General features: G+C 38.9%; 1 protein-coding gene across 4 annotated transcripts in view; it reads left to right on the forward strand.

Annotated features, from left to right (window-relative positions):
- The window catches only part of FGD6 (FYVE, RhoGEF and PH domain containing 6), a 73,478-nt gene that overhangs the window by 30,274 nt on the left and 15,618 nt on the right, over positions 1-27,586 (forward strand). For all 4 annotated transcript variants that reach the window (XR_012654526.1, XR_012654524.1, XR_012654525.1 and 1 more), the window contains exons 4-14: positions 2,114-2,181; positions 2,274-2,304; positions 10,806-10,957; positions 11,758-11,914; positions 13,136-13,223; positions 18,800-18,850; positions 21,959-22,017; positions 22,130-22,201; positions 22,712-22,780; positions 24,391-24,474; positions 25,639-25,718. Coding sequence is in view for 1 of the 4 variants with exons in the window: in XM_075058246.1 (XP_074914347.1) it covers positions 2,114-2,181; positions 2,274-2,304; positions 10,806-10,957; positions 11,758-11,914; positions 13,136-13,223; positions 18,800-18,850; positions 21,959-22,017; positions 22,130-22,201; positions 22,712-22,780; positions 24,391-24,474; positions 25,639-25,718 (911 nt within the window). In the remaining 3 variants the exon portion in view is untranslated. The remainder of the gene's footprint in view (positions 1-2,113; positions 2,182-2,273; positions 2,305-10,805; positions 10,958-11,757; positions 11,915-13,135; positions 13,224-18,799; positions 18,851-21,958; positions 22,018-22,129; positions 22,202-22,711; positions 22,781-24,390; positions 24,475-25,638; positions 25,719-27,586) is intronic.

The raw sequence follows: 27,586 nt of genomic DNA on the forward strand, positions 1-27,586 counted from the left end.
TTACCTTGTGTACCTCTAGAAATGCCCTCAACCTTTCACGTCAAGTTTTACAGGAAAACATCCCTGTTCTGAGGCTTTTCAGGCAGGTTTCACGCAATAATTCAGTGCTTGCTGTGAAACATCTGCTTGTCATCTTGCTTCAGCTGCCTGTGGCACGTGTGGCCAGCAGCCGGGCATTAATGACCAACTTCCTAACGGGGAGAGCAGCTGCAGAGGAGAATGAAGCAGTCTCTGCATCGGTCCTCAGCTGGGCTTGTTTTTATTTTTCCTTACCACAAGCATCTGGCTGTTTTGATGCTTTTTATCCATTAGAGTTTTAAGGTTCCTTTCCAGCGCTGTGCCTGAGAGTCCAATTTGCATGCCTTCAGTTCTCCTGTTAGAGACTCTCTTAGGCCCAGAGTATCTTTGGCTGAGCAAATGCAAAGTGGCCTTTTCAGTGCCAGCTGGTATGTGAAAAGCCTTTCAAATGGGGTTGAAAACAGACTGTGATATTTCATTTTGTAATTGTTTAGTGGTAGCGTCTTGTTCTCAAAATACTAATTTTCATCTCATTTGCAACTGTCACATCTACAGTGATGGCAGATACCTTGCTCTGCATAATTGAGTTACTTGTGAATTCAGTCTTGAAGGGAACGTGTCAGCTGTGCTTTCTAAAAAGGCATGGAGGCCTGAGGATGGGTGTTACAATCTCGCCTGAATCCGATTGACCCTCACTGGGTAGATCTAAGTGCTTTTTGGAAATAAGTTTAATTTTAGAAGTAAAATCCCAGCTCTGTGTGAAGATGTCAAGTATATGAAATAAATAATGTATTTTGCATACATGTGATGCAACACCAGATTACTAAATTTAGAAATTAATTTTAATTTAGTAATTTGGCACTGTGTCAATTAAAATTAAAAAGTTAATTTAGATTCTCTTTTAATATAACTATCATTAAAACCAACCTATGATTGCCATTGGTTCCACGGTTTGCTTTCCAGCACTTGAGACTTGTTTATGGGTTTGGAGAAGAACTAAAACTCCAGACAAATCTTGCAACATTAGTGCTTATGAACTGAAGGTTCATATATGCAATACCACTGATACCACCTTTTCTAGATAAACTGTTCAATGCCTATATTATACTACCATACTCAATACAGCCTCCCCAGGACTTCCATCACGCTTGGGTTATATATCCTGTGATGTTTTAGTGCTCCTCATCCGCGGTCTGTCTTTGCAGCCCGTTGAAATGAAAGCCTGAATATCTAATAGATGTGGTGACAGCTGGCCACAGAGAAGCATATGGCAAACCATGAGAGCTGTTGTGGGGAAAGATGGTTTTTATCTGAGGGACATTGTGCATGGGAGTTACACTGTGTAGAAAACACATTTGCATCCTGATACCTACCCCCTTTTTGCTTTGCTATACCTGTTCCTTCTATCTGATGTTGAACAGTAGCATTGATTTTTTGGAAGCCAAATGTGTGCATGTAACAACGAACATCATCTCCACAGTGTTTCAGGTAGATGACAAGGCTCACGCTTCTACATCTTTGCAGTACGGTTGCTGCGTGTTCCAGCAGCTCCTTTAGTAGATTGTCAGAAGCTGACTTTTCTCTTCAGTGTGATTGTGGGTTTTTTTTCTTTTTCTCCTTTCATCTTCTTTTTCAGTAAAGAAAATGTGCATTTCTTTTAAGATGTTCCTGAAACCCATCTGAGTTTACTGCAAATATTACTGTTGCTGTATTAATCAAATAATAAAAAAAATCAAATAATATAGAAATATTATCTGTACTTTACTACTTTTGCGAAACAATAAATGTCACTTGCTAGGGCTTCATTCATTACAGGCTTCAGTGCTTCCTGTAATAATTAAGTAGAAAGGCTGATAGTATTATAAAAACTACTCTTAGTCAATATTGTTGTTTCCAGCTACAAGCTAACATGATTTTCTCATAGATCCTGAAAAGCCGGAAGATTTCAAAGCCAAGAGATTTCAAAGCAGTATAAAACATTTTTATTAGAAATAACTATTGAATAACTACATTGCATTTGGGGAACTACTAGCCAGAAATTATCTTTACGACAGTTTTAGTAGGTGCATAGAATAACATATAATTTTATTTGCAGAGTAAGGCAGCTGGAAAGAAAACAAAGGTTTACCATATTGCCAAGGAGATCATGAGCTCAGAGAAAGTGTAAGTGTCAATGCTAAACTTTACAGCTGCTCAATTTATTTTAATTGGGCAATTAAAATGTAACTCTTTGCTTTTTCTTGCTTTTCTGATAGGTTTGTGGATGTGCTAAAGCTCTTACACATTGTAAGTACCCAAAAAAGGAAGTTTCCTCTTCTATTTGTTTAATCTGTTACAGTTCTATGTTTAGTCTTTATTGTAGTGAATGTGACTTTTTTTCTGCTGTGTGTACCTATTCAAAATATAAAAAATAATATAATCAAGCAGAACTGTGAAGTTTCAGGTTTTATATAATGGATGAATATTTTGGTGGTTCCTTCTGCATCTCCTTAATTAATGTATGCAGTCTTCCAGCTGAGTGGGGGTATTGCTTGAATATTGAAAATGGAATATATATCCATTTATGTTAATCAGCATCATATTTATAAGCCAGCTTGTACCATAGCAACCAAAATAAAATCTTTGGTTAGAATAACTTTTAAAGTAGTGGGAGCAGGCAGGAACAATTTACCTTTAGAAATGGTACATAAAAATACACGTTCTTTAGGTAATATAACAAATTAGCTCTAATGGTGTATCCATCACTGTGGCAGCATATTTTTTTGGGCTGCAATTCTTTGACAGATGCTTGCTTTCTGATAACAGCTGTGATTGTAGTATGTGCAATGTGTTGTCCACAGCAAGGGTTAAGTATTTAATCTATGCTTATGCAGACCAGTCGTCTATTAAACATGCTGTGTTGAAGGTGATAATAATAAATTAATGAAGAATTTAGCTTTCTCTAGCTCTGTTTTATGTGTTTTCTGTCGACTTCAAAGTGATATGTGTTTGTACCATTTTGTCACTCTAAGTGCAAGCGTAGTGATTTTTTTCCTTGGGCAATAACAGTGGTTATATTGCAAACAGATGCGCTGGTCTATCTTGGTCTCTTGAGAAGCATGTTCTGTGAAACTGGGAACAAAGGCTCTTATAGATGAATGTATACAGTCCTGTAACACGGAGATCTTTCGGGAAACAAAAAACTTACCACACCACTTGCTGATTCCTCTTTTGCCTTCCATTTTAGTAATTGATTTTCTTACTCTGTTCAAGCTTGGTTTTTAAAAGCTGGGTCAGGCCGTTGCAGTCAATATATTATTTATATTCAACATGGTTTCTAGTATAAAACTGAAGTTTAAATACTTGTTAAAGGAAGAGAGTTGTCCTAATGATTATAGACAAGTTTTAAGCTATATGATTTTTAATTATCATATTTTTCAGGCATCTAACTTACATCTGAAAGGTGTTTTCACTTTTCAGTGTACCAGTTCTTCAGGTAACATGCACAGTACTGGAAGAAAAGGCTGTTGGTGAGGAGGATGCAGGCAAGCAGAGGAAGAATGTGGGAGAGGGAAAATAGTAGGGAGTTTAGGAAGTTTCTGGGATGAACTTAAGGCTGTCCGCACAGTGTAAATGTGCAGTGCTGTAGGATGTGTTTTGCTTTGTTTTAATGCATAACTCACAACTCTATTCATGACAGTATGCTGGTTTCTAGATGCCAAATAAAAACCATTAGAAATGTTTTTGTTGGCTAACAATAACAATCAACATGTATTCAGCCTGGTCTAACAGAGAGGGTGTGAGGCTAGGAGTCAAGGGAATACTTTGTCCTCAACTTGTCTGTTGGCCTGCAGTGGGAACCTTGGGACTTGTCAGAGTGGGCACCAGATTTGAGGCCGTGTGTGTGTGTGCACTCTTCATTAAATAAAAATTGCCATACCTGAGACCGGTTGCAGAAACACATTTTTTTTATTTCCACAGGGTGGTATGTCTAAGGATTTGTCTGTGTTCATCACAGACATTACTAAATCTGTTTGTTTAATCATGTATTTCTTATGGATAATATTTAAACATTGATAAAACTATCCTTTTGATTTCACGTGCACTGAAACACTTTGGCTTACTAGCTTCAGTGTCAGGATTACTAACTGCCAGTCAAGCAACTTCTGACAGATTTCCGGAATTAAAACTTAGATTCTCCCCATGCTGGGATGTTTTACCCATAGTAAAGATTTGGCTGGTCAGGGGAGGCTCTGTTACACCTTCTGAACCATCTGTTAGTGGTTTTCCAAAGAGTCAATACTTGAAATTTAGTGACTAATCCATTAGCAATGATCTGAAATTAATAGTATTCTCCTCAGTCTGTCTTACCAATGCCAGTTAATGCAGCTCACAGCTCTTAGTACAGCCAGAGAACAGGACTGTCGATGTAAGTAAAAGGTTTTTAAGTTGCTACTGCTTAGAGCATTTGAAGTGGAGTCTAAAGCAATTGAGAAGGTGGGAATGTGATTGCAAACTGGTTACAAGTACCAGTGAATTTTTTTTTTAGCATTTTCTTCTTTTATATTGATGAAGTCAAGTTAGGTGGAGCAACTTTTCCAAGATGCCAGAGTGCCAGCCTATTTGGGCACTGTTGCAATTTGTAAGTACACGTGACTGCTTCTGTTGAAGACAGACTACAAAAGTTCTCTAGGAAATGATGAATGCTTCTATAATACGAAATAAGATGGTCATAACACAGGTAAGGGACTTAACTGGCTTTGCACACTGATGCTCTCTCAAACATACTTGGTGAATTGGGATTGCTTGAGGGAGTAATTGGAGATGAGATGTAATCTTGAATTGTCTGTATTTCTGTAACTATCATAATGTTCTTTTAGAGGACAAGATTCCAGTAAAATGCTGTTAGAAACTCCTGAAAACAAAAGGGCTTAAATCAAACGAGCTCATCTGTATGCATCTTTGTGGGATGGTTCATGCATGGCCTCCGGAGGGTAAACAAGGGTTGAGAAGATGTGAGAAGTGCTGTTTCTTCCCTAAGGGCACTTGCAGAAAAAGAAGGAACAGTGAACTGGATGTGAGACATAAATGATGTAAGAGAAACAAGCTTGTCATCACTGTCTGAGGTGCTCTGTGCCCAAAAAACACCTGGTGTTCCTGGAAAGGGAGTAAGGCAGGATTGGTGCCATTTTGTTGGTACTACTTTGTTGTGGGATTCTCTGGAAATCGGTTGCTTTGCACAAGTGAGAGGACCTCCTCAGCAGCACCCTGCTGCTGTAAGGGTGAGCTGCCTGACTTATTTGCTGTCATTCTTTTCTCCATTTTTGTTCGAATTTTGTTCTTTTGCCAAAACCCACCACTCTCTTTGTTCTCTCATTCTTTTTGATTTTGTTTTTGCCCTGTTGCTATGGTATGGGCAGTGAGGCTTCTGGTCCAGCAGAGGAACATGCTTTTCAGGCTGGATCCTTCCACTGCAAGTCTTAGAGTATAACTTTATGCTGTGCAAGCAAAGAAAAGCTTAGGCCTGTGGGCTTTTGCCTGAGCCTTTAGATCTGTGCTTCTGACTTAGACCCCTGTTCTGTCCTTATTAGGACTCTGAGAGCACGTAGGAGGTTGTCAGGAGGCAACTTTACTGCAGCCACAAGATCAGCCTCTTATTGGAGAAGGAAGATAAGAGGTCAAGCATCTTTCTTTTTTCTATTCTGTGTCCTTCCAGAGACACTTAGAGTGAGAAATTCTCATTTAATATGTTTCCATTTTCAGAAGACAATTGCAAAATTATATATATATACATATATATAAAAGCCCCCCTATATATTTAGTTTTATATATCTAAAAAAACTTAGACTTTTTGTATATTGTAGCCAAATATGAAAAATAATTCATAGTAGATTTGAAAAAAGAATGTAATGTGCATAATGAGAAATAAAATAGCTATGGGTTTTGGAGCAAAGGAAGTCCTGACCTCTGGTCCTGGCTTACAACTGACCTACTGTTTGGCTGTGAAAAATTCTTTCAACCTCCAACTCCTTTTTCTCCAACTGTAAATCTTCAATATTTGACCAGTCTGAGGTGAATATGTTGATAAATTTTTAGTCTATGAAGTGCTTTAGAATTGCTGATTGAGGCATTTGATAATGAATTGCAGCTGTAGTCATCTTATTAAGAAGGCTAATGAAATAGTTTTGGTTTGGAAGGAAACATTGTTCTATGGCCCAGCCTATTCCTTGAAATAACATTCTGGGAATACGCCACAGTCAAATAATCGATTATTGTAAAAAATTAACTATCTTATATTGTTAAAGACTTATAAATTATTTTACTACCTGAGAAAAAAAAAACTTTGGAACTACTTGGCAGTTTTCCAGAAGCAATCTTGTATGTTTGAAAAATATCATGATTCACACTTACTCATAGTCTTCATGAACTATCATTGCTACAGTTTAACTTAACAGTTTATGGCTAATAGTCTAACTCTAGTTAAGACTGCCTCCTTAAATAATGTATTTGTGAAATCTGTAGCTGTATTCCTAGCAGTCGTGTTTACAGTTTGTCACATATAGCAGCCTGGCTGTTCCCCAGAGTGTGAAACTTCCTCCCCTTCCCTCCTCCCCTTTGTAGGATATGTGTGTGTGTGTTCCTTGAAAACTGTCCAAGCGCAAACATATTTTTTTCCTTAAATTAAACTGATATTTGAGCTATCTGCAGGTGTATTTAGCTGGGAGTTATACCTCGGTGGAAGGGATTATGTTTTATTTTTGCTTTGCTGATGGTATGTTCTAGGAGCACAGATCCAAGATGAATATTGGTTGAAGCCTTAGGAGTAAAATACGTGACCACATTTAGATCATGTAGTTCTTTCTCTTCTAGTTAAGTTTACAAGAAGTTTTAATTTCATCCATTTGAAGTTATCTTCATTCAGCTATTAGATACCAGAAGGTGCAATTAACCCAGTCAGCAGCTGAGCGAGGGTTTAGTCTGGTCACTACTTATTTTGGTTTACAACTAAACTTGTTCCTTTGTTCCTTAGACTGATGCGGGCAGGTTTCTTCCCTGCACACTGGGAATCCTCCCGTGGAAAGAATGGAGAGGGATTGTGAGTCAGGCCCTTTGCAGAGGGGAAGTGCGTGGGCAGATCGCAGATGATTCACAACAGGGTCAGAATTATTTCAGATATCACGGCCCTTTGCTTGTTTAAGGAAGCTGTATTGAAGGAGGGGTGGGAGGAAACAAAAGCAGCAATAGTGGTACCCTCCTCAAATATTGTTTAAAAACTGCACAGCTCTAGGGGGAGTGTATACTAATAGGATAAATAAAATTCCCTAAACATTTTCAAGTTGGGAATGTTTTATCAGGCAGTAATTCAGCAACAATATGTACTCAGAAGCCTTTAAAACTGCCTAAACTAGATTTTCATATGGACAAGTACTCAGTGGGATGCTGTCTTAGTCTAGAATAAATTAATACTGTTTCTGGTTTGGAAAGAGTGTGCTTTCCAGGGACAGTGATGAGTGTCATCCTCTTAAAGTAGCTGTGTGAAGACAATTGCCTCTGCCCAAGCAGTAAAAAGTGGTATCAGAAGATTATTTTTGGACCAGAATATAATGTAGAACTAGAAACTGTAACCCAGCATTTCAGAAAGTGTACAATAGCCTCCCCCTATCTGAAAGGAAAAATTATCCTGGAAAGAAGCTGGGATGATTCAGTATAACTTAGCATAATCTTTTTGTTTTCTGTCATGTAGCATATGAGACTTTTGTCTAGAGTTGCAAGTGGTGTTTTTTCAGTGAAATATGCACATTAATTCCAAAGCATGGCAAGGGCTTTTTAATGAGTAAGATTGTAACATTTGAAAGGCTCATTTTTAATTAGAAAATCTCTCTTTTTAAAATTCACTGTAATGGATTGCTGCATTGCTTAAAACAGAATAATATCTAGGACAACTTAAGTGACTGTCTTTGAACAGAGTGATGAAAGCAGTGCTCTTTAGCAGTGTTATATAGTACTATATGCTAAATACATTTGTTATATGAATCACTTCTTGCAGGTATAGATACCAGAACAATGTATATATTATTTGCAACAGTGATTCTGTTTTTATTTAGCAGTGAATGGATTTAGTTTTTTGAAGGATTTAGGTTCTAGTGCGTTAAATTACTATTACTGCAATTTGTAATTTCTAAGTCGTTCGCCTACTTGTATAAAAAGTTGTCCTTATCTGAATTCCTTCCACCCTTTGGAGTGAAATTTCAGGGTTTACTTTTGAAGTCAACATAGTTAACATTTGGTAATTAAACCAGACCTATTCTATGTTTTGTCCTTTTGGATAAGAAATTACTTTTTTAGGCCAGTGTAAACACTGTTAACTCCAACCTTGTTACATTTGTTTGACTTTTCCTCCCCCCACTCCTCAGGCATGTGCTCTCTGCCTTAAGTTTATCTCAAGATGAACTTGGCATGACAGTTACTTCACACCCACTGCTGGTTTAAAAATAAATCTTAATATGATTACAGTGACAAATGCATTGTACTGCTTCTGTAGTGAAGACTTGATAATTAAAAAAAAAAGGGGGTAGGGGAGAAAAAACGTTGAAGTTTAGCTCTTTTGTTGTTTAGCAGGCTGGTTTGCATCATATGAAAGCTTCACGTTATCTTTCTTCCCTGCGTTTCCTCTCTGCAGGGCTTCCTCCGTTTACTCAGTTGTGAAGGAGGATGGAGGGGGTGATGAAACAGGTTTTTTTGGTTGGCTGTTTTAATGATAGTGTTTCATGGCGTGATCCAAAGCCTGATGAAGCTGATGGACTTTGGATCAAGCTAAGTCAAAAAACGAAAACTGTATTTGGAAAACATCCTGCAGACTCTTTGAATGCTATATCTAGAAGTTAAATAAATGCACTTAACTACAAATGACATTCCTGTCTTATCTACTGGTGCTTAAACCTGGCTCCCTGCTCTCCTTTTATTGTTTGGGCAGGGAAAAGCCTGGGTTGCTAGTTATGGTACAGACAAAACTGCTGTTCTGTTCATTGTGCAAGTAGCCTTATAACATTCAGACAAAATTCTTGTTTCATCCCATGGCAAAGTACATACAGTATATTGTGTGTGATGACAGAATATTATCATAATATGATGATGCATTTTGCATGAAGCTCTCCAGAATGCCTCATTTGAGCTTTTGCCATTGTAATTCCATGTATCATTTCAGTGTTAAGCAATGCCCTAGGGTCAGGAAAACCCATAAGATGCAGCTGGTAGTTAACCTATATGTCACTAGTCTGCACGGAGGATGTAAAACAGAACATTTCCATATGAATAACGCCATCTGTTTTTTAACTCCCTTGCATTTAGTTCTCAGCCTTCTCAGCCTTCCCCTGACACAGCCATCGCCCTGTATCTCCTTTCAGTTTCTTGTCATAACTCTGCCCAGTCACAGCCTTCATGACCCAGAGGGTCACAAAGCAAGAAAGTGTGTCTGGAGCTCAGGCTGCCCAGAGGTGATGTAATGCGGAGAGAGGGCAGGGGAAAGTTGAGGCTTAAGTTTGAGAGACCCTAAATAGTGCCAGATGCTGGACTGATGAGATAACTAGTAAGACCTGTAGTAGTAGACCTGGGGAGGGGGAAAGAGGGGGCTTAATTTTTTTCTTTTTTTTTTTCTTTTTTTTCTTCCCAACCTGAGGACCCTACAGATTTTCAAAGGCAGATGTGGACCCCATGCACATTTTAAATGTAACTCACCATTGTAGTTAGGAACATGTTGGTCACCTTTTTCAGGATACCTATAGATTGTGAATGTGTTACCAGGTTTCAGCAAACCACAAACTCAAAAAGAGCTATTATGGATTGTCTTTTTTCCGCTGTTGCCCAAATTCAAGTGAGACACAGTAATACACTGCACCACCTAATTTGGAATTTCTATTTTGTTAGTTTAGACAGTGTTGTTTATCAAGTCAAATGCTAACTTGATAACATTTTTTGAAAATTGTGTTTGCATGTCATCAGGGAAAACACCTCTTGTAATGGATGCTGAGTTTCAGTATAGATACTGACTTGTGTGGGGCCAAGCTTTTAATTCTAAATAGTTTAATGAGGACCAATAAGCCTCAGCTCTGTTCTATTGAAAGCTGATTATAGCATAAAAATGCTGTAAGAAGATATTCAAGTGGAAGTGGGGTTTTCTTCTTCCTTGTGAACATTTTGAAGGTACCAATGGTTTTGAATCATTAACGTTTGAAATCTCACGGTTCCCACGTGTTGTGACAACATCTTTTTGTTAGATGTTAATTTTCCTGTATGTAGAAGAGCTGCTACATACAGTAATTTTTTGTGACCCTACATTTTTGTCCAAGAGGCACATCTTCCAAAAGGGCATTTGTAGGTGACTTAAGAAACTAGTACGACTGTATTTGCTGATATAACTTTTTTGCTTTTTGACCCAAATATTAGCAAAAAGGTACTCAAGGCTGCCAACACCCTTGCAGATAAAAGCTTCCCCCCCGCCTTAGTTTCCTCATATGTAGTATCAGCACATTCCTTAAGGGCATGTTATAAAAATAATGAACAATTTCTATATTATGCATACAGGAGCAAGAAAGTAAAGCTCCAGCATCAAACCAAAGGGATTAAGGCAGTCCCAGGGGAGTAAGTTGAAGCTGCAGAGAAACATAACCCTGATGGAACCCGCCTTGCCTTTGGTTAATAGGGAGCAGCGCCTGGAATGTCTGCAGAGAGAACGCCGTTGTCTGTGTTGGTGCTTTGAAGGCTGTTCGCTCATGGGAAGGGGGGTTTCTGTCCTCTTTGTACTCTGGCAGGATTTCCGGGACGCTGTGGCACATGCCTCTAGGCAGCTTGGAAAGCCAGTGATTGAGGACAGAATCCTGAACCAGATCCTGTACTACCTACCTCAGCTGTACGAACTCAATCGGGACCTCCTGAGGGAACTGGAAGAGCGGTTATCTCACTGGTGACTATCAATAAAAGGATACCACTCCTTTGATGTTGAAATTTATCTGTGGGGCTTATGTGGCTCCATGTGACCACAGTTTGACTCTTGTTTCTGTTTCACGTGCCTTCTTAAATGACAGAATTGACTTTGAAAGTACAGGAGATCATTTTCCATTTAGATGTATCCAGAAAGGTCCAGAAGGCGTGTCAATACGTACTTTTAGCAATCACACTTTTTTATTTAAAATTTCATTTTTAATTGAAAGTTCTGGTCCCTGCATGGGTATGATAAGTGGACTGTTCCCTTAGAGGAAAAGGAGGCTGTCCTGAAGACAGGTTTGCATTTTAAAGGTAGTTGAGATTTACTAACCAGACACAGTGCTGATTGACAGCCACAATCCCATTGAAGTCCATGCTCAGTTACATTCATGGATGTATCTAGATCAGCTACACAAAGGCACCAAAATGGGTAAAGACTGTAATCCTGTGCTTGCTGTTAAGGGATGGAGACTGCATCTTGAAGTCTGAAGATCTGTCTCCTCAGAAATCCAGCTTGTACTAAAGTCTTCAAACAATTCAAGACCATTTTAAGCAGACTGTGTATTAAGTGGTTGTCATCTAACACCGAACTAGTGTGTTGAGGTGTGGCTAATAAGGTTTTTCAGAGTAGCTACTGAGATGGATGCCTATCTGCTGAACTCTAAGCTTTTTGTTCAGAACACAAACTAGCACATCTTAATGTGAAAGAGATGTTTTGCTGTAGGATTAAGATGTACAGTCTTTTTAGCTCTTTCTAATTGCTCTATTTTTTGTTTCTAGGCTTGAACATCAAAGAATTGCTGACATATTTGTAAAAAAAGGTCCCTACTTAAAGATGTATTCAACTTACATCAAGGAATTTGATAAAAATGTTGCACTATTAGATGAACAGTGTAAGAAGAATGCAGGTTTTGCTTCAGTCGTCAAAGACTTTGAGGTACTGTAATCTTTTGTAAGATATATCCTATTTTATGGCTTTTCAGCAGTTGTGATCCTCCATAAGGCTTTAGAGACTATCCTCCAATTTGCTGGTTTTGGGGGTTGGGGTTTTTTTTTGCTGCAGTCTTGGCTTGAGACTTAGTAGGGTGGAAGTGGAAAGAAGTAAATTCAGACTTTGTGAAGCAACTGGTGATTTTGGCTACCACTGTGAGATACGATAAAGGAACTTGATTTTCGGAAAATGCAGAACTTGCTACAAATTACATCAAAGACACATTAACAAAATCTCTAGCTGCTTTTTATTATTTTGTCTCCTATCATACTGATTAACTGTCCTATTTTAACCAGGTCGGTTTCTCTACCACATCACAGGGCAGTAGCTTGCTCAGGGGAATAGTGTTTCATTTCAGTTGGAAACATTAAAAAAGTGAATTTTCTCATCTGCATATTTCTAGAAGTTTCAAACCCAGCACATGCAGCAATCAGATGAAAGCTGATTCATGTCTCTAAGAGCATTGCCAGATTTTTACATAACTCCCTTAAAACAAATCGGAGAAGAGGTGCAAGCTCCCCAAGCACATGATCCACACAAACTGTGAATTTACTTTCTATTACACGGGCTTTCCCGTTGGGTAATCCCTGCTCTGTTTGCTCCTTGGAGTGGGCAAAGGAAGAGCTTGAGGTAGAGACAGCAGAGACAGGAAGGAGATAAGAGGCCTTTTTAAGGACTCGGTGTTTCAGATGCACTTTATTTTGAATGCAAACTCAAGACAGTTAACATTTTTGATGCATGGATCTTTTAATTCTGTGTTGTCTTTAGAGGTGTGGATTAATTAAAACTTCTACAGTGAGCACTGCTGTCTTCTCTGCCTTTCTGCCTAATGGACGCTGACAGCAATTACAAAGGAGCACGCTGCCCTTGCCACCGGTGTTTCCTTTATTTCTACCTTTCTCACCTCTCCTCCTCCTAAGCAAAAGCACCTGTTTTGAATCCATAGCATATGAGTGCTTACTGATGTCTTTTAATGCATGATTAATTTTGCATGCAGTCTTCCACACAGAAGTGCTTGCTCTGTAGTGTGGTGTTTAATGCTGTGGTAGTAGCACTTTTTTAAGATAAAGCTTCTCTAATGTAGTCAGTGGTTTAGATAGGTATGTTTTCTTTGCTGGAACCCTTGACTACCACAGAATTGTTACTCATTTTGGGTGTTTCTTTCAGATGAGCCCCCGCTGTGCTAGTCTGGCCCTCAAGCACTATCTGCTCAAGCCAGTTCAGAGGATTCCCCAGTACAGGCTCCTGTTGACAGGTACAGTCAAGCTCTTTTGCAGGCTTAAGAAGCCAGTCTTCACACGTCCCAGAAAACTTGTTTTCAGACGGTCGTATCCATCTATAAAGCGTGTTTATCTGACTTCGGATATGTGAAGCTTTTTTCGAGAACATGTCATGGGTTTAGAGGCTTTCTTTGTTAATAGATTGCAATAAGAAACACAAGTGAGATGCTGATACTTCCAGCGCTGTGGCGTGTTCTCTGATGGTATGTTCAGCAGTACTTGGAAAACACGAAAACTGCAGTGGGTTTTGTTTGTTTCTGTGGTAATAGAAGCCCATAATTTCCTTAGAGTTGGAATGCTCCTGCTTTGCTTTGGGTTTGGGGGTTTTTTTGTTGTTGTTGGGGTTTTTTTGTTTTGTTTTTGTTTTTTTTGTTTTGGGGGGTGGGTTTATGAAGGAAAAAGGTAGCAAGGAAAACTGGAGCTAGGATAAGGAAGTGAAAGTCGTCTGTGCAACTCTGAACTTCTGCAAGTAGCTTCTCCGTTTCTCCCCCACCCAGGTGTTAATCTGTAAAATCCATTCTCTTTTAAAGGCACAACACATGTTTTTAGCGTATGCTTACCAGTAAGTGCGTAAGACTTGTTACAGGGGCACTGTAGGCTGAAGAGCTGGTTTGGGACTAGGTAATCCGGGCTCTACACGCTGCTCTGGCACTGGCATGTCTGAGTGACCTTGAGCAAGTCATCTGCATGATGCAATGCTTTCTTTTCTGTAAAAGGGAGATGTGTTTGTTGTAAGAGGGGGATGGCTCCTGTAAGGATTTGGAAATACTTAAGGCATTGTTTTTGAAATCCATTGCTTCTTGATGAGCAATTTAAAAATAGCCTCTGTTTATGTAGTAACTGCAAAATAAAATGCTCTGTGACCTTTTTTTTTGGCTCTGTAGCTGCTTGTTGGCATTTCCCCAGCAAGTATTTAGACTAGTGATGTTGTGGGAGGTACAGACTTAAGTGTTATACAGCAGTTACCAAGTTATTAACATTGACTGTTTTCATTTTAATCATCTCATTAAAGTCACAGGTGTGGAAAAAAGGGTGAAACCCCCTTATTAAAGGAAAATCTTGGTGACCCTTAATTGATGAAATCAAACCATAAAACGGCATTTGGGGAATTTGCTTTATTTTAAAAAGATACTGCCTTAGGGCATGGTATAGGCTTGTTATACACTCCGAAATCAGCAGCGCTTTGGATAAGTTCAAAGGTTTTAATTAAAAAGGTTGAACAGAGGATCAGGATGGAGTAGATGCCATTGTCAATATACACAGCAAAGTAAGAGATGTCAGGGATGAATGGCACTGGAACAAAACTCAAATGTTGAATGGGAATTCCTCGTGATCATTAACTGTCATTGCAGCTGGGACAGGCTGTTTTAGACCTGAAAAAACTCATTCTGTGGTGATAGGGGTTGCTGTGGGTGTCCCCAGTCTGCAGACCTTACTGTGGCTGCCCAGCTTTAAATAGGGTTACAAATGCTATTGACAGGAATGGGATTGCAATGCTGGCTGCTGATTTAGAAAAGTAATTTTCTCGTGTTCTATGGGAGCAATAAAAGAGGTCAGACTAAGAGTTTAATTATGCTGGGGCTGGGGAGTGTTATTTTGGATCTGTTTCATTTTCAATCTGTTCAGGCTATCATGCATTTCTGTTCTCACTGAGAATCTCACTCTTCCATATCTCTGTGGATGACCCGTCTGCTCTGTTACCTTCCAGCAACTCTGTGTAATATTGAGCAATCTCTATATAAACTTGTGCTGCAAAACCTTTGGAGGACACGCAGAATATTTGGATCTATTGTTGCAGTGGGTGTGATGCAGTGATGCAGCAGCTGCCCAGGCTGAAGACGGGGGATCTGTGGGCAAGGGAGGAGGGGGCAGCGGGTGAGAGCAGAGGAGCAAAAATAATCCGGGAAATGAAGCTGCTAGGCCTGAGTCAGCAGGGATTTCTTCCGATTTAGATGTTCTGTGTCAGTGGGACAGCTTTGTACTGGTAACCTGCTGCTCCACGGTCACATCACGAGATTGTTGCTGTGCTTTGAAGTGGAGTTACTTTTGTGCTAACAAAGGCAGGAGCAGGTGGACTCATAAATCAGCCAAGGAGAGGCACAGCTCAGCTGTTTAATTATACAGCTTCTGCAGTCCAGCAAGGGAACTTCCACTTCCCCACATGCTGGCCCCCAGCTCTCTACTGCAAATATTAGATGGGGTTTGGGGGAGGTTAATTAGAGGCCTCTGATTTCCAGTACAAATGAAGGAGAGGTGATTCTCTTCTCCCAAAAACCTCTGATTTGAGTAGATGACTTGAGACTGTACAACACAAACAGGCACTTCATTGCCACAGGATAAGCCTTTCTCCTCTTTTTCTCAACATAAGGTTTGCAGAGAGACAGTCTTTTATTATCCTTCACTGGGGTATAGTGAGGGGAGGCTGAGAGGGATGAAAAATCAGCCTTCGAGCACGCTGCTCCTTTGCAGGTTGGAAATAGAGTTGTCAGACTTAAGGCCAATTACGTGTTGGGGAACGATTGCTTTAACTTAATTAAATTAGACAACCTGAGACAAAAAGTAGTTAATGAAGCAGAAGAGATTTTTTAGCAGTAGAAGAAGTGATAGTCACTGCCCCCCAGCAAAAAGGACGACAGAATTGCTGGCTGCTGTCAGGTAGAAGTAGGGCATAAGGAAATTTTGTTCCTCACAGAAACAGTACTTGTGTGCTTTTGTATTGATTTTTGTTGTGTTTTGGGGTATCCAGCAGAGTTAAGAATTTTAATTTCTAAGTCTGCCTTTCTGAAGGTATGCTTAAGGTCTTCCTAGTCTGAACAGCTAAAGCACATTTCAGAGGGGAAAATTTTTTTGGCAAAGACTGGAGATACCATTCCACCTTAATATTTGACTTCTGTATTTATTTTATCTAGGAATATTTTTTGCTAAATTTTTACTGTAATGTTATTCATGTCTGCAAAAGCCACTTGTCTATATAGTTTAAGCCAGTACCTCCAGAAAGTTGTTACAAGCACAGGATTTCCAGTGTGTATTCACAGAAGAGACTAAAAATATCTGTTCTGATGCTTCTCTGAAGCTGAGTTTTAGCTATGAACTGAGGTCCACTTACCAGATATACATAGAGAGTATTAAGATGAAAATTATGTAATTATCACTTTCAGGATTTTACAGTTGCAAGTTTTATTCACTGCTTCAGTTTTGTAATGCAAAAGCTGCCTGCCTTTTTAAATACAGAATTTTAAATGAATGCAGTTACGTTAAAATCTCTAATTCTCCCTCTTCTATTCACTGATGATATGATTTAAAATGCTAGAATATACCCATCTAAAAAATGTTTTTAAGTCATGTAAAGTGTTGTTGTTTGGGGGAACATGTCATAAAAGCACAAATATGCCAAGAACCAGTTCCCATGTTGGGTTTCTGGTTTTAAGTCTCCAGTGCAATTACTTTGGGTATTAAATTGGATGTCTCCGTATACTAGGGACAGTTTCTTAGAGTGCTAGCAGTACATTTGCAGATGAGTCACTTAGACCCACCTCACCTCTTGTTCCCAGTCCGTAGAGGTGAGTGTGGGGTTGGCAGCATTAAGAAACTGGTATTTCTGTATAAGCTGTAAGGACTCATTCTTTACTGGGAGGTGCCTACAGGAGTCTTTGTGCTGGCCCTGATGAAGATGGAGTCGCAACTGTAAAGCTTTAACAGGTTTGTTTTATGGTGGAACCCCAAGAGTGCTCTGCCTCCTGGGCAGTACAGCACAGCTCCAACTTGAGAGAGCGCCCGTCCGTCCCCTCGGCAGGCAGGGTAGGAGGGGGCGGCTGGTGGTCCTATGTGTGACAGGTTCCTCCAGGTTAAATCAAGTTAAAACCAACATGAACTCTTCTCAGTTCCTTTCAAAATACCTCCTGTTGATCCCGCCTCCCCCCCCCCCAGCTTCTTACCAGCATAACCCGAGGTGAAGCAAGATGAATTTTGTTTTTAATGGAATATGTGCCCACCTAAATAGTGCACTGGAATGTCTGGTAGCTACTACAGCACAAGATCCTGAGGGATGTGAAGGATGCAATATTTATGGAGTTTAGCTTGAGAGGTTTTGGTGCCATGTCAGTCATGTCTTAAAAGATCACACATTGCCCAGCGCCTGCTAATGATCAGACAAAACTTGGAGGAGAGCAGAAAGCTGTGGGTGTTCCTGTGGCCCAGCCAGACCTCCCAGCGCTCCCTCCCTGCTTCCCAGCAGGAGACCCCAGCCAGTTCCTCTTCCTTCACCTCAACCTGCTCTTCATGCTTCTCTCTTGGATCCTCCCTTAGGTCTTTGCCAAAAAATAAAAGTACAGTGCCAAATATTTCTCTTCCTGTAGTTCTGTTTTTCTCAAAGCTTTCATTAACTGTGACAAGATTTCTCACTCTGTAGCATTTCTACTGCAGAAACATGTTTCATAATTCCTTTTTTTTTTTCTTTTGCATAAGGAAAAGATTACAATACACTGAGCAGTCTCTGAGGGGCATGCATGAAGCAAGACATCTTATGAAGGCAGGAACAATTGGCTCCTGATCCTTCTTGAGTAAAAGGATGAATTTGGGTAGGGCAAGCATATGGGAGTTGAATTATTTCACTCCTACATGAAACTTGTACAACTGTGAAGCTAAAATTGAATGCTTGCTAGATCACATATGATTAGTTTTCAGTAGATCTGCCAGACTCTTAACACCTCATTTAGAAGGTAATTATAAATCAGTATTTGTTGATATTACCAATCTAACAGGTACATTTCTTTGAAAGTTTCTGGTTTGGTTTCGTTCAATTTTAAGCAGTTCAAAGCTGTAGCTTGTAGGGAATAGATGGTTGACTTTTTACTGAGGGTATATATTAATTTTTGACAGGATATTGTACTTTTTGGTGAACTTGACACTCGACCAGGGAATGGAAATTCGAGGGGGATGTTTTCTTGTATAGTCATACATTTGGAGTTAATTTTAGCTAAGTAAAATAGATTTTAAAACTACCAAGACTTTAATGGATTAAGGGTGCCATCTCGTGGTTGAGAAACTAAATTTCTAATTGAAAACCAAAAATGCCTATTTGAACATGAGGGGGTATGTATAATACTTTTATTACTGAAAAATATTAATCATAATCGGATCTTCTATTATGGACTACTTTTTTTCTTACCTCCTATAGACAAGTTAGGTGCTCAGGCAAATACCTATAATCTTCAAAATTTTTTGCATTGGCTTAAATGTAAATGATTGCAAGTATGTACTTATTTTTCACTTGCTTGTTTTGGAATAATATATACAATGTATCGTTTATCTTCAGAGAAATCCACTGCTTCAATAACCTTCTCTTACCTGAGCAAGATATCATGATATACTTAAATTATGGAAATGCTAGTTTTCCTTTTGTTATTACTTTGACATTTAAAAGATTAAGTAGTAGACCTTTGTGGCATAGATCTGCTTGAAAAGCAGGTTTCCAGGAAAAAGGCGGGTTTTACTATTTTCTGGTGCTGTTTATTTCTTTAACAAAACTATCTCTATTTTTTTCTTTTTACAGATTATTTAAAGAATCTTTTAGAAGAATCTGCAGACTATAGAGATACTCAAGGTAAATGTCTCTTTAGATTAAAGAAATCCCAGCTTACGTACACATGATAATGTTTCTAAATTTTAAATGCATGCAAAACGCTAAGCCAGTAATAGGAATGTTTTCTATTTAGTTCTAAGCTTCTCAGCAGAGATACTGAAAGACTGCAAACTTGTGTTTCAAAAAAGTTTGGAGCTGACAGTCGTATCAGCTCACCCTTGAGCTGAAACCAAGAGATAAGAGTGAAGTTCCACAGGCAGCTTAAGCAGGTATTTTGGGCACTGCTATTGAAAGAGACAGTCCTTGCATGTGTAGACCTTTCACGATAGGCAGTCTGGTCTACCAGCCGCTCTCCCCCAGCTATGAGCCTTTCTGGCCTCCGTCTCTCTCTTTGTGCCAGGGCAAGTGTTTGCGTGGTGGGATTGAACAAGATCAAGGAGCTGATCTGGGTTATATTTCACCTGAGAAGCTCTCCAGTTTGACTTGTCACAAGTTGCACAAACACAAGGGACTTCCACAATTTCTGCATGTGGGGGGAAAGGAGATAAGAGGAAATGAGAAGGAATAGTTGGTGATGGAAGAGGACAGGACTACATGTTTCATGGTAGTTTGGGATTAAGCTGGTTTAACTCGAGTGTAGCAATGCGATGCACGTTCAGACTGCTTCCTCCTTCTATGTGTGTGCCTCAGCGGTACTAGAAATGCTCCCAGTCAATGCTTCCATTTCATTTGCGTGAGCCCCTGTCACTTATTTCAGTCTCTTTAGTGACATTTGTGCAAGCCCTTTACCTTTAGGAGGGTTGTGCAAATGTAGTTGATGTGACTGCAATAAATGAGCGCCTTCAATGCACTGAGCCAAGTTTGCTTTCTAATAGCTTTGTTTGCTGATACAGTACTGTAAAATTTATGAGTAAATATTTCTCTTAGGACATTTAGATGTATTTGTTTGAGTACATTGAAAATAAAAACCAAAAATATTTTAAATTATGACTCTTTAAAGACATAGAAAAGTTTGTCTGGCACTTCTTATGCTTGTGAACAAACTAATTCTTGCACTGCATATTAAATAATTGACCACTTGAAAAGTGAGCTCCTTAAATATATATTTTACTTTACATTTTCTTGTGATTCCTCCAGCTTTTAAGGATTTTGTAGTTGTACCTTCCACAGTATTTTTCTCTCCCTTCATACATCAAAGATAAAAGCAGAAGCTTAGTTATAACAATAACTGTTAATTTTATGCATTTAACATGTTTGATAGTCTACCTTTGAAACTGAGTAAGAAAAGAAAATCTAATCTTTACTCATGAAGATCTTTCTTGTGATCATTAAGCTTAAATTAGTTCTGACTTTGCTTAGTAGTTAAATTCCATTGGTGGGGGGGGAAGACTAGGTTTGGTTATGGTTAGTATTCTTGGAAAAAAACCCAAACAACACAATTCTTCCTGATGACCTTCTTTTGAATACATTACTCCACTAAGTGGTATAAGAATTGGAATGCTATTCCCTGCCAAAACCACTTTGTTTATGGACTTTGACCCTATAGATTTATTTTATGTTGTTGTTTAGATTTGTTTAGTCTTGGCTTTATAAGTAGCCCTGAGATCCTGGAACTTTCCCTTCAATAACAAGCAAATTTTCTCTAACATTCTTCAATCTATCTTGAAGTCAGTGAGTAAAATTCTAAGTTTTTAATAGATGTAATAGCTGATAGATGAAGAAAAGTGTAACAAAATTCAGGTACTCATTCCTGTCTTCATGAATTAGCTAAATTTCCCTTCAATTTCTTTCAAGCGGATGGGAGCTGGGGAGTGTTTTGGCTGGAGCAGCTCCAACATTTCCTAGTAGGAGACCACCAGCTATTTTTCAGCAGGCTCAGCTGACATTGTGACATCTATATCTAAACTTAAATTTTGATCAAATGCTTGATATGCGCTATGCCTTTTAACTCTTTGACTCCTGTGCTTGCATTGCTTTGGTTCATGAAAATCTTGAACAAAAATTCTCCTTAGATTAGCTTAGGAGGAGCTTTTTGTTTGCACCTCAGTTTAGTTTTTTATATGGCTTCATGACCTTCTGAACCTTTCAGTTCAGAAAGCTGTATTTTTTAACATGCTTTCTTTCTGAATATGAACTGAACAATAAGGGAAGTCTATACATTCTACAGTACTAATACTCTAATGATTATCTGGGAAAAAAAATCACCAAGGCTTCAGTTTTACCTGGTTTGGTAGGCTTCTCTGTGGACTTTTAAGCTGATGTAGTTCCTTTATTTGGAGTGCCTGACTGCACTTCAATTACTCAGAAAGTGCTAATTGCTTTAGAGACTACATTTTATCAGAGCAGTTGCTCTAGCTTTCAATTGAATGAGTCGGGTTTTTTTCCTACTTAAGTAAATTACAGGGTTTTGGATAAGATTGTTGGATGGGTTCTGTCTTGTATACGCTCACTGTTCAGTAATTTATGCAACCCTTTTATGTAACCCCTTCTTGCAGTTACACCTTAGCATATATTACACCTGAGTTGCTAGTTATTAAATATCAGTACATAATAAAATCCCTCATCTTTGGTAACTCTTCTCTTTCAGAGATTTTTTTTTTTTTTCCTTCTGGTATTAAAAGTTTGAAATTTAGAAATTTGAAATTTATACTGTTATCTTGAGGTGCGGCAAAACTAAAGGCAGAAGAAAGAAATTGCAAAGATTTAGATAATTTTTCTAGGTAGTCTTCCACGACTGGCACTGGAGGCAGTTGTGTAAAATTGAAAAAACTTAATCTCTATGTAGTCCCAGTTAAAATGTTGTTAACTTTTCTGCTGTAAGTAGAGACATTGAAATTAAAGTAATTCTTTGTGTGAGAAACTAGAATTTAATTTTGCTTGTGGACTGTTTTGATCAGCTGTAAGAAATGATTGATGCTGTTGGTTAAAGCAATGACTTGCTAGGGTACACTTACTAAACGATGATCCAAAGACTCTGGGACCTATGGGAAGTGCTCCTGAATGCAGCGACTGTACAGTCAGGTCCTTGAATCTTGGTGTGATGTGGAAGGGCAGAATTGTACCTGTGCTTTATATAATACCAATGCTAACTAGTCTGTATAACCAAAGCATCATTTCTTCATCCTTCAGATGCTCTAGCTGTTGTCATAGAAGTTGCAAACCATGCCAATGACATCATGAAGCAGGGAGTGAGTATTTTAACTTACGAACCTGGTTGATTAAAGCTTTTTCTGTCTTTTTTTTTTTTTAAAGTCATGGATGCAAGGGCAATTACTTACCTTTGGCTTTTTCTCCCTGTAGGATAACTTTCAGAAACTGATGCAGATTCAGTACAGTTTAAATGGACACCATGAGATTGTACAGCCAGGAAGGGTAGGTCCTCCAGATGGCATTCAGCAGATTGCAGTGAAAGTGCAGCACAGATGATATGCAAGCAAAGTACTGAAGGTGGCATATACCGAGAAGAAAAACGGTCCATCACTTAATTATTCAGTTCTGACAGTCAAATGAATACTGCCTCTCCATATGTGTGAGGGTTTTTTAGACATTTATCTGATGAAAACTTACGATTTTTAGAATATCATTCCTTGCCAAATCTTGCAGGCAGGTTTTATTCCTCAAGCTTAACCTTGTATTTATCATGGTTTCAAGTGTAGCATGGAAAACTGTAATGCAGCCATTCACACTCACTTTTAGAGAAACCTAAGAATGAACAGCCTTTCTCAGAAAGGGAACCTCAAGTCCCCAAACTTCTGCAGCACTTCTAGTGTAGTAGTAGTAATAATAATAGTAATCATAATAATGATGATGAAAAAGTCAGCTCATTTGTACGGCTTGTGCCCTGAAAAGCTAGGTTTTGAATAGTTTGTTTTCATTTGCTAGGTCTTTCTCAAAGAGGGAACACTGATGAAGCTGTCCCGGAAGGTCATGCAGCCACGAATGTTTTTTCTGGTAAGATGCCGTGTATGTTGCTGTGTGTAATTTTAAGTGGTTGAAACATTACACTGCAAACATAAGTAACTAATAACTTCAGTTAGTGGAAAAAATGACCAATTGTTGCTGTTCTACTTGCTCAACTCTAATTTAGAGAGATCATTTGTTGCTTATGTGCTAATTTTAATAGAAAACCGTTTCTCACTAAAATGTACTGTTTTGAACAATGCTCATTTAAAATTTGAGCGCTTTTATGAGAAGGCCTTACCTGTGGTAGTGTGAAAACTTAACAGTTACTCCATCCCCCTTAGCCGTACCAGATCTTAAAACCTACACCACTGCCCCTGCTATTGCAACCTTCCCTCCCTCCCTCCTCTCTCCTTCCCTGGCACGAGCCTGCTTGCATCCTGAGCGGAGCGCTGGGCTGGAAGTTAAGTGCAGGGTTCTCTTCCCGTCTCTGCTGCTGTTTTGTTTTGAAACTTCTGTGCATCCCTGAAGTTTCTGTTTCCACTTAAACCTTTTGTTTATCTCTTCTATTTAGATAGTAAAGCAACTGTTGCTGTGTGTAATTTGTGGCATTATTGGTCCACAGTCCTGGCTGAAATCTGTCTTGTAGTTACTCTAGTATGAATAAATATTTCCCTGGGCAGCCATGGAGTATGATTCTAAGCTTGCAAGTGCCTGGGGATATTGTGTAGCATATAAAGCACTGAGATAACTGCAAATGATATCAGTTAAGGTAATAGTGTCAAAAATCTGGTGCTATCTCGAGCTGGACCTCCCAAATCAGATGCTGCTAATTTGAGTGGCTCTAACTTGGTTTTTCTTTGTTTTGTCTTCTGGGTGGTGGTTTGTTCTTTTGTGTTTTTCTTAAGCTATAAAAGGTGCAAGCTAGTGTTTATTCCTTTAGACACTTAAGCAGTGATTTTTTTCCATTGATCATGTTATGAAGATTTAATAAGGCTCGTGAAACATTTGGTTAGTTTGCAAAGAACCTCATAGCAAAAACATATGAGGCAGTTCAGTTTTCTGGTCTGTTTATGTGCAGTAAATGAAGTTTGAATCCATGTGTTGAACAACACAGAAAAGAAAAAAAATCTTAATAGCTGCTCAGTAAGTGCAGTGAATGAAGCCAAGTCTGGTAGAACAGGAAATAAACAGTAGATGCACATTTAAACTGGTAAAATTCACATGGTACATATGGATAAGTTTCTCCTTATAATCATAAGTTGTTAATCTTAATTCTGCTATCTCCGAGTTTCTGGAATGTTTTGCTTTGAATTGGTAATTCTACTATCCTTTTAAAGTAGTTTGTTATATATATAGCTGTGTACCGAGAAACACTTTTGTCCTTTTTGACAGCCTGTTCGTTGACATCCATGCACTGTTTACTCATGTGCCAAATGTATATTTACCCAAGGAGGATATAAATAGACACCTATTGTTATCTAAATTCATACATTAAAATGTTTGGGGGGTTCTAAGTGGAATAATAGGAAGTAGAAGATGCTTTTCTGGACAGTTGATCTCAGTGCTGTATGAGTTTTATACTTTCCGTAAAATGCATCTGAAATTATCCGTCTCTAAAGAGTATTTAGTTATTAAAAAGCTTTGCTTCTATATTACAGTTCAATGATGCCCTGTTGTATACTACTCCAGTTCAGTCAGGGATGTATAAACTCAACAACATGCTGTCGTTGGCTGGAATGAAGGTGAGTCACTTGTTAAAATGAGTCTTTCTCCAAATCTGTTTAAACTCAGGCCTTCAAATTTTCAAAACAGAAGTATGTTTATTGTTGGAAAGAGATATTAAAGATGCTTATGTTTCAGAGCAATTCTAAGGCTTAATGTTTCTTGCATAATATGGCCCGTGGGATTGCTGTCTAGGTTTTCCTAAAAAACTCTGTTGCCACAGGAGCATCTCACCTCCATTTCATCCAGTATCATCCTACTCTGAAATAGTCTGCCTACTTATTTCTTGTGTTGTATTTTGTTTAGACTGCCTCACTTTTGCCTCGTAACTGCTTTTTAATGACCACAGCCAGAGATTAGGCATCTCTGCCTGACAAGCTTCTGGTGGATCAAATCTCCATGGTTTACAGAGACCTGCTAACTGTGAGGGAATATACAGCTTTTGTTTCTGAGCCTTTGTGAAAAGCATCAAAGTTATGCCCTGAGCCCCTCTGGGTAGTGATAAGGGACATGCACGCCATATATTGACACGGTCTCTGACACGACAGTTAGTGGGAACAACAAACCGTCGCCTGGGGAGTCAGTAACTTGTTTCTGGTGCTGTCAGAGAAGAGCACCGAGTCCAGCTGCAGTGCAGATCTGGTGCCCGGGTCCAGGCTTTTGCAGGCAGAGCTGCAAAATCTCTTCTGCCAGCAGATGCCTGGTGGTGACTCAAAACCTCTCTTAACTTTTAAACCTCCTTATGTTTGAAACTTGGTAGCTCAGAAGGATCAGCCAGGTGGTCCAGCGCTCGGGGGTATGGGGCAGATGCCCGCTCTGGGGTACACCAGTGAGCTAAATCTTGTCCCGCAGCAGCAGCAGTGACTTTTTTTGCCCATTTGCAGGAGGTACTTAGAGGGCTATGGGCCTGGGCATGTTGAAACATGGTGGGAGGTGTCTGACAGCTCTTGAGCTTCATTCCCCTCTATGTCTCTGGTGTTTGTATGGACCACAGTGAAATAAAATGGTGGGCTGCATGTAATTTTAGGGTAGCTGGGCCCTCTGGACTGGTGTATGATCTCCTACCTTTGAGATTTTTTGCTCCAATGTACCCCTTCTGCAATAAGAAAACTAAAAGAGAAAACTAAAGCAAGTATAAAAGTACCATTTCAGTTTGAATCTCAAGTTTTCTCTCTCAACTGAAGGTTAAAAAGCCAACCCAGGAAGCATATCAGAATGAACTGAACATTGAAAGCGTAGAGAGATCCTTCATTCTTTCAGCAAGGTAAGTCTTACAAATGAATAATGATTTAAAAACCATGTGATTTCAAACAGGCCACATAAGCTTTTTACAGCTTATTTTGTACTTATGTAATGAAAAGTTACCCTTGGCTAGAGTAATTACAGACTAGAGGGAATGACAGATGTGTTTCTGGAAATAAGGTAGGCTTTGTTCTAATTTACTTTTGCTCACATTCAAAATCTGATTTTAAAAATTTAAGTTTATTTTTAAGTGGGCCAGCAGAAAGGAAGCCTGGTCACATGTAGTAAGTTTCACAGATACCATCTGAATTTGTAGTCTTTAATGCAGTTCACCCTGACTTGTAAGGAAAACTGCCCATTGTGAAGTGATGGATAGAAGCACAAAAGCTATAGTAAGTGTGGCTGGTATTTGAGCAATTTGGGCTTAAGGCTGCAGCTGGTGGGGATTCTGCTGTCCTCAAGACAGCTGACTGTTAATCAGAGTGAATAAAACTCTTGCTTGGTTCCTCCTTTTCAGCTTAGCTACACCTTCAGAAACTTCAAGTAAATTGAAATATTATCCTCTCAGTGCCTTTCATTGAGAGAAACAAGAATTAAAATTGTTTAAATTTAATTAATCTTAGGCTTTGCTTCTCAGTATTTTTTTGTTCTTCCAAAGTTACTCATATGCTCTGTCAGTGCATTAACAGGACAGGATATGAAGTGTGACAAAAAATTTTGGTATTATTATTGGCAACTGATATAAACTGGAAGAAGTCATCATGGTCTTCTAGCTAAAATAACAGTGTAATTGAAACAAGAAATTAATCTCTGTGAATCTGAAATTATGGAAATGGCAGCAATTACTGGAATGGTGCTTGTCTTTACCAGAAAACCAAATTCTCCATGTAGCAGCAAAAGGATACATGGCCACTAAACCAGGGCAGCTCTGGTCTGCCTTCACCCAGATGCCTTTAGCAAAGGCCTGCTTTTGTGGATTGTTGTTTTTACTGTGTTTGAGTTGGAGTTTTATGTGTTCTGACATTTGTGACAGTGCTGATACTAATGAAGACAGACATGTTTTCTCTTTTGTTTAGCAAAGCTGAGCAAGGGCAGACCGCTTCTTTTTGTGTGACCTTGTAAATACCGACATGAGGATGTCTGCACAAAGATAGCACTATCTCTAGCTGAGGGGTAGACCAAGGTTAACCTTGTCAAAGTAGCCAAAGGAAGTAGCTCAGTTGTCTGAGCAGTAGTTATTTACAACAACAGACTTTAAAGGAGTATTTTTGTATTTTTTCAACAAATGTAAATGTTTCTTATGGTTCTTCTGCACATTGGGGAAGCAGAGATGCATTTCACAGTTTAGGGTATGATTCTGCTCCAGTATAATATGAGCAGGTCTGTGCTGCTTAGGTGCCTTGGTGACTGGATGTCGCACAGATAGATGAAGACATTTATGGGATTGCAGTAGGCAATGTGGATTTACTTCTGCTTGACTTGAAACAGCATTTCACTTTTAATTCAGTCATTTTAAAAAATTGTAAAAAATCATTGGAACTTGTGAAAAGATTATCATCTTGAAATACAACCTACCTGTTTCCACAAAAAGGATAGACTTGTCTTTCTGAGGAATTGATTAAATGGTAGATTAAAAGCAACTCCTATGAAATACATGTTGGTCCTTAGGAGAAAACCCCTATATATAATGTTCTCATCAAATTGGGCAGTTTGTGACATGCTTTTGTCTTGACCTTGTAATCACTAGAATTACCCTCATGTTACCAACTAAAGCTGCTCTGATTTGCTCTTTCTTTTTTAGTGTTGTTGATCTTGCATCTTTGGAGAGCATTCAGCTCTGTTATTTTTATCCTTGCTGGAAGCTATGTGTGGGCAAGAGCCCTAAGTTAC

The sequence above is a fragment of the Buteo buteo genome, chromosome 26 (assembly GCF_964188355.1).
Source record: "Buteo buteo chromosome 26, bButBut1.hap1.1, whole genome shotgun sequence".
In the NCBI taxonomy this organism is placed as follows: Eukaryota; Metazoa; Chordata; class Aves; order Accipitriformes; family Accipitridae; genus Buteo; species Buteo buteo.